This window comes from Astyanax mexicanus, chromosome 21 (assembly GCF_023375975.1).
Source record: "Astyanax mexicanus isolate ESR-SI-001 chromosome 21, AstMex3_surface, whole genome shotgun sequence".
In the NCBI taxonomy this organism is placed as follows: domain Eukaryota; kingdom Metazoa; phylum Chordata; class Actinopteri; order Characiformes; family Acestrorhamphidae; genus Astyanax; species Astyanax mexicanus.
This window is the reverse complement of record NC_064428.1, coordinates 19,785,582-19,792,519: the sequence shown is the minus strand read 5'-3', so window position 1 is coordinate 19,792,519 and position 6,938 is coordinate 19,785,582. Positions and strand designations below refer to the sequence as shown.

Genomic DNA, 6,938 nt, shown 5'->3' with positions numbered 1-6,938 from the left:
GGTGATAATTACCCGTTTTTTATTTTTCATTGCTCACTTTAATTTTTTATATTTTATTTAATAATTATTATTAAATGGCATTTACACATTTGTAACACTGAGACAAATTACCGAGGGCTCAGATTATTGAATGCACCCAGTAAAATGTAGTAGAAGTACCATAAAACACAAAAATGTTAAATAAATTTAAGTCAGCGCATGCGTACTGGTGTTAAGAAGCACATTTCGACGGGTAGCACAACTCGACAGAACACCCCCCTCCTCCCCGAAGTTTCCAGCAGCTGCTGCTGAAGCGCGGTGTGGGAGAAACACGAGCACCAGCGACCCGCAGCCACTCAGCGACCCCGCAGCATGTCTGATCTACCCCCGCCGTGACCCGCAGAGCCCCACAGTCATGACTGGATCTTTACTGAGACTCTATTAGTTTATTATTATAAATCTGCAGAACGAGCTGCTCCTCGGCTCTCCGCGCTCAGTATTGATCATGTTCGGATGTCTGGTTGCGGGCAGATTGGTAAGTAATCGATATCTGTTAAAAAGCCCGTGTAGACCTGACCTTACTGTAAAAGTGTCGTCTAACTGAAGTCCTCCAGCTCGTGTTATGAGTTAAGAGTGTCTGTAGCCTAGACATATAACCTAACCTAGCTAGGTTTAGCTATGGAAGTCTTGTTAAGTTAGGATGAATTCCACCTTAAATTTCAGTAAACTGTAGATACAGTACTTGTGCTCTGGCGCCTCAGACACAGTTTAAGGTGGAGAGTAAGAGGTTAATTCACGCTGTGTTAAACATGTCAGGAAGATAAACATGGCCTAACTTTACAGTGTTTACCACAAAACTAGCTAGTGAACTCTTTAACCCTTTTATTATCTTTGGGGTCTTTTTTACCCCAGTCAGTGTTTCATGTATCTAAAATAATCATTGTTTTATTATTATATTTTATGATTTTTCATAATTAAACATATGCACCAATGTTCTTTGACTGGTTAACAGTTATCAATAATATCAATATTTTACACATTTGTGTTGGATAATATTTAGGTCACTATGAAATGCAGTTGTATATTCATAAAATCTTCCCTCTGCTTTAGGCCCTACCCATTTTTTGGAAGTTTAAACTGATGAGGTCAAATTAAGCCCAATAATGAAGAGTGACAGGAAATCTGAGGGTAACAAGAGAAATGGCTAAAATTACAAAAATATGCAGAGCTTTCAGACCACAAATAATGCAAAGAAAACAAGTTTGTATTCATAAAGTTTCAAGAGTTCGAAATCAATATTTGGAGGAATAACCCTGGTTTTTAATCACAATTTTCATGCATACTGTTATTCTCCAGCAAGTCTTGCACACTGCTTTTGGATTTGTCACTCCTGGTGCAAAAATTCAGTTAGTGCAGCTTGGTTCTTGTGATCATCCATCTTCATTTTGGTTATATTCCAGAGGTTTTCAGTTTGGTAAAATAGCTATATATATTTTATTATTATTATTTTTTTTTTCTTTTCCAATTATTATCTACTAATATATATTTTCTTTTATGATTTTTTACATTGTAAATTTAATATTGAAGACTATATTGAAGCTTTAATTTATACTTTTAGCACATTTATCTGTGAGGACAGATCTGCACACTCTTGGTATTTTAATCTCTGTGTCTTTATTAGGAAGAGTCACCTAGAAAAGTTTTCTCAGGGTATTGAAGGAGTTCCTGGAGGTGATTACACACCAGTAGAACCCCCTAAAATGTAACTGTGCCTTCTGTCCACTGCAGGTCCAGACAGACGCTCAGCAGGTGGCGAGCGACAAGTTTGTGTTTAACCTGCCGGACTATGAAAATGTTAACCACATCGTGGTCTTTATGCTGGGTACAGTGCCTTTTCCCGCTGGCATGGGCGGTGCCGTCTACTTCTCTTTTCCTGACCCCAACGTAGGGCAGGTGTGGCAGCTCCTCGGCTTCATAACCAATGAAAAGCCAAGTGCCATATTCAAAATATCTGGCCTGAAAGCCGGTGAGTTTGTTATTTGCCCTCTGTATGGTTGTTTGAATATGTTTGAATTTGCTTATGACCTGAGGAATGCAGGTTAACCCACATGTGTCAATGGATTTTTTTGTTGTTTTTGAAGGTGAGGGTGGGGCCCATCCGTTTGGGATGATGGCTGCCCCTCAGGCCCCCTCGGTGGCCCAGGTTGGCGTGTCCATTGAGGCCCTGGATCAGCTAGCACAACAGACGCCTGTGTCCAGCGCAGCTGTCTCCACCATGGACTCCTTTACACAGGTAAAAAAAAATATATAGAAACAAGAAAACAGTGATGTAAAAGAATATGCGTACAATTAGCTGCTTTATCTGATTATTCAAGTATACTTTGATTTCTTAGGTCAGAGTATCACATAAAGCAGTGTTGTTAGTCCTGGTCTTTTTCCAACACATTTTAGAGGGTTGCCTGATTTAACACACCCACTGCAACTCTGAAAGTGCTTGTTAATGGACTCATTAGTTGAAACTGCCATAATAAGAGATATAAATGGGAGCAAGGGACACCTGGGCCAGGGTTAAAGGTGCCAAAACACCCATCTTAGTTGGGTTTAGGTCAGGGGATTGTGGAGGACGAACACTTTTTTTGTTTTCTTCGTAATTCCATGTGTGTCCTTTAATTGATTTCGTGTCTTTAATATTAATCCACCATATCGAAAATAAATTTAATAAAGAAATGAAGAAAAAAAATTTAATGAGAAGTTGTGTCCCAAATTTTAACTGGTACTGTGTACATTGTTTGCCTGTTTTTATAGTCCTAGTAGTGGGGAGAGATGGTGTCAGGTAGGGCTGCAATGATTAGTCAACCAGGGTTGGATTTTAGCTCTGTATTCATATTTCTCAGCAGATGTATGAAGGTCATGTCAAATCTATGCCATTGTCTACATCAGGGTTCAAGGTCACTTATGAAATTTACACTTGGTTGAAGGTCTGTAGGAGGTGAATAAGTGATATGAATCTTGTAAATACAATGTACAAAATGAGGCTGATGACCATAGTATAGTTATTATAATGTAACATTCATTAGTGAATGAATGCACAATTTTCAGTTTGTGCATTAAGATGCAAATGTTTTTTACTGTCATATTAGGTATGCCACACGCCTCCCCAAAAATGTAGCAACAAGCGTAGGAACAAATATAGCGAAAAAAAAAATGGATTGTGCTTACACTGATATGCGGGCAATGGATGCTAGGGGTGTGACGAGACACTAATATCACGAGACGAGACGCGATACTGGGTTCACGAAAACGAGACGAGACGAGATTTAAAAATATACATTTTTACTTAAATAATAATTAATAATAGTTTTACTTGACAAAATCATATAACACAAACTTAACAGACTGGTTTCTTTCACACATTGATTTAAAAAATATAGAAATAAGAATAAGAATAAAAAATAAAAATAAATCTTTTCTTCTTATATAATGCAAACAATAAGTGCAAACCACAACCAGTCATATTAAGCCTATGGTTTGTGTTTTTTTTTTTGTCCTAAATTTCTTGTAATTGTACTATGCACAACCATAACCAGTCATATTAAGCCTATGCTTGCAGTGCAAACAGAGACAGAACATTTTTTTTAAATACAGTACAGAGCTAAGGGATTAGTACACCTGCCTATGAAACAGTCACGTGTAGGATTTACTTACAGTATTTACATATGGTTTGTGTCTTGTTGGTCACTCCGTTACCGTTTATTGTTTCCACTGGAGCCAAAATGCAGCCAGATATACAACTTAAAAGTAGCAGAAGCATCTTCTATGCAAATTCCCGAATTTTCCTCTTCTGCTGAGAGCTGCTCTCACTGCTCAGCCACCACACTCGCTGCTATCGCTACTGTGTTGCCAGATCCCTCTTAAAAAGTCCACACTAAACTGTTTTTTCCCCGCGAGACAAGTCTAAGCTTTATGAGAAATATCGTCACGTTTTAATCTCGCAAGATTTCGTCACACCCCTAATGGATGCATATGACTATTAAATCATATAGTCAAATCTACCTGCCTTTCTTTGTCCATGTCTTTCAATGGCCAGTCAAACACTGTGACTTTACTCTCTCTTGTAGCAGAAGTAAGCAATTAGCTCCAACTCTGACATAATCCAAAGGTCCACACAGAGCCAGATAAGATAGAAGCTTGTTCAAGGAAAAAGCTGGCCTTGGTGTTTGCAGCCATATAGACAAAAACTGTAAAAAAGGCCTACTTTCATTCTATTAGAACCAAAGATCCGTGTTTACAGAATGCTTCTGAGATTAGCAGTTGTTTGCAAAGAAGAAACTCGATTTTGCAGAAATGTAGAGCTCTCATTATTTGGTTTTAAATTACTCTGGTTGCAAAATTGCCAACATGGCAGACTATTTTGGCTTCATTTCTGTAGAACAGAAGCTAATGGATCCGCAGCGTACATCTTTTCTACAGTGATTCGTCTAAACCATTTGATATGTCCTGTAATATTATCTTTTCTTGTTCTGTTTCTGACAGTTCACACAGAAGATGCTGGAGAGTCTGTACAACTTTACCTCCTCCTTCGCTCTGTCACAGTCTCAGATGACGCCAAACCCTTCGGAAATGTACGTTCCTGCCAGTTCCATCCTTAAATGGTAAGTGTTCAGTACATATTCCCTGGCATTTTTTGTTTGTGTTAGATCTTCTGGTACGACAGCAGATCAGTTTATATACAGCTCTGGAAAAAAGTAAGAGACCACTTCAATTTCTGAATCAGCTTCTCTGATTTTGCTATTTATAGGTATATGTTTGAGTAAAATGAACATGGTTGTTTTATTCTGTATTGTCATTTAGAGCATTTATTTGCAGAAAATGAGAAATGGATGAAATGACAAAAAAGATGCAGAGCTTTCAGACCTCAAATGATGCAAAGAAAACAAGTAAAAATTCATAAGGTTTTAAGAGTTCAGAAATCAATATTTGGTGGAATAACCCTGGTTTTTAATCACAGTTTTCATGCATCTCTGCATTCACTTAAAAAAAACATTTGATAAGTAATTTGACTGAACATTCTAAGACAAAGGTGCAATAAAACTAACTTTTGAAACTGGGTGTGGCAAATGGTTAACACTTGATTTGTAAATGTTCAAGAAATAATACTATTTTATTTATTGCTTTATTCCTTTCCAGGTATGAAAACTTTCAAAGGCGAATGGTGCAGAATCCAAACTTCTGGAAGACGTGACCTGCTTTTTTTTGGAAAGTTACTGATTACCAGAACGGCCAATAGTTAAAAATATTATTGTACACTAAGACATAAAGACATTTTGTGCTGTACCATCCTTGCAAAATGCAATTTTATATCCCTTACTGCACTGCAGTATTAAATGCAGTATTACTGATTTTTTTTAATGATATAGACAGTGGGTGATGTGTTTTTGCTTGGTGATCATTTTGATTTGATCTAAAGAACAATTTCTGTTCTGTTCTAAGCGTATTCATTGATCTTGTTTGTAAAAGGCCTTCTTAACCTGCGTCACAATCGGCTGCAATTGTTTGATTTCTTTTTGTGCTTTGGACAAGAGATACCAAATCTTTATCACTCCATATTCATGGTCAACTTTCTAAAACAATAAACAGATGGCTGCTTTTAAACTGTGTCTGTGGTAAGTGAAGTGTGCATAGACTTGTAACATTTGCAGTATAGTTAAGTAAACCTTTTGTAGTATTTTTAAAGGTTAGGGATTTTTTTTTGATAGAGACTGTTTACTTACTTAGGACTGATTTTCAAATCACGTTTAAGCCTAGTAATGGACTGTATTTTCTTTTCAGGGTAAAGGTAAAAAAAAAAATTAAGTTTGGTCCAGGACATGGGGAAACTGCCTTTTTAAAGTGGCAGGCCTTATTATTTTGTTTGTAAGCAGAAAGCAGAATCATTACTGAACGGATAAAATATTGTGTTTAATGGTACCAGTGTGCGTTACGCCACACGTACAACCTCTAAAAGAGAATCCGGCTCAGTTTTAATTAACGTGAGCAGCTGGTGGAGCAATGGAGACTTCAGAAGGGGAGACTCCAAGCTCAGTAGCTTATTCACTCATAGTAAAAACAAAGAAACAAAGTGAAGTTTTTGACTGAGCGTCTCTGACTGAACATAAACTGGAATCGGAGACTTGTGCTCTGAAAGGAGACCGCAACCCACTCACCTAGTGCAATTACCCATTCTCACCAGATGGGGCCCTAAATCCCCCAAATCCCAAAACTTACAGACATCATCTTTAGTGTTAAGTTACAAAATCTTATGTTACATTGGTCATGTTACTGCTCATTATTTTGCTATTAGATTTTTTTCCCCAGTGACATGCTAAAATTCATAGCAGTGTTAGCTTAAGGGATTACTTGGGAATGCAACACCTATAAGTTGTGAGGTGTTAAAAGTAACCTGTTTTTTTTTTTTAACACGATTAATTACACCACCAAGTTTGACCTCAACTTCCGCTGTAATCACTCGCTTGTGGTAAGAATGTGATCTGACCTAGCTATCAAATATAGTTCTTTTTAATTGAGCTATACTGCTGATTAGGTGCAGTTTAATCTAATATATTAACCAGATCATGTACATTTTACTACGCGGATATCTGTGCTGCACGTCCCATTTAAAACACTTTGTTCGAAAGCGCAGTGGCAAATTATTGGTGCTCATTTTGGTGCATTTAGGTTTGTGCCTGTGTAAAACCAAACCAAAAAGTGTAAACAAATTATTTAATTTACATTTAAATATCCACTATAAAAACTTGCGTCTTAAGAAGAACTAGTACGTTTTTTTTGTCTATTGACTCCACTAAAAGAAGTATATTGAGAGGTGAAAAGATGTGTCCAAACTTTTGTCTGGTACAAAATTTTGTTTGTTCAAGCACAACAACTGGAGACTGAGTGGATTTAACATGAGTGTGGATGAGTTT

At 37.2% G+C, this 6,938-nt stretch overlaps 1 protein-coding gene across 1 annotated transcript; it reads left to right on the top strand.

Annotated features, from left to right (window-relative positions):
* Positions 1-255: 255 nt before the first annotated feature.
* hikeshi (heat shock protein nuclear import factor hikeshi) lies at positions 256-5,631 on the top strand. The gene is made up of 5 exons (XM_007254832.3): positions 256-514; positions 1,768-2,005; positions 2,121-2,272; positions 4,513-4,631; positions 5,167-5,631. Exons 1-5 carry the CDS (start codon positions 485-487, stop codon positions 5,219-5,221), a joined length of 594 nt encoding a protein of 197 aa, XP_007254894.1. The 5' UTR covers positions 256-484; the 3' UTR covers positions 5,222-5,631.
* The last annotated feature ends 1,307 nt before the right edge of the window (positions 5,632-6,938 follow it).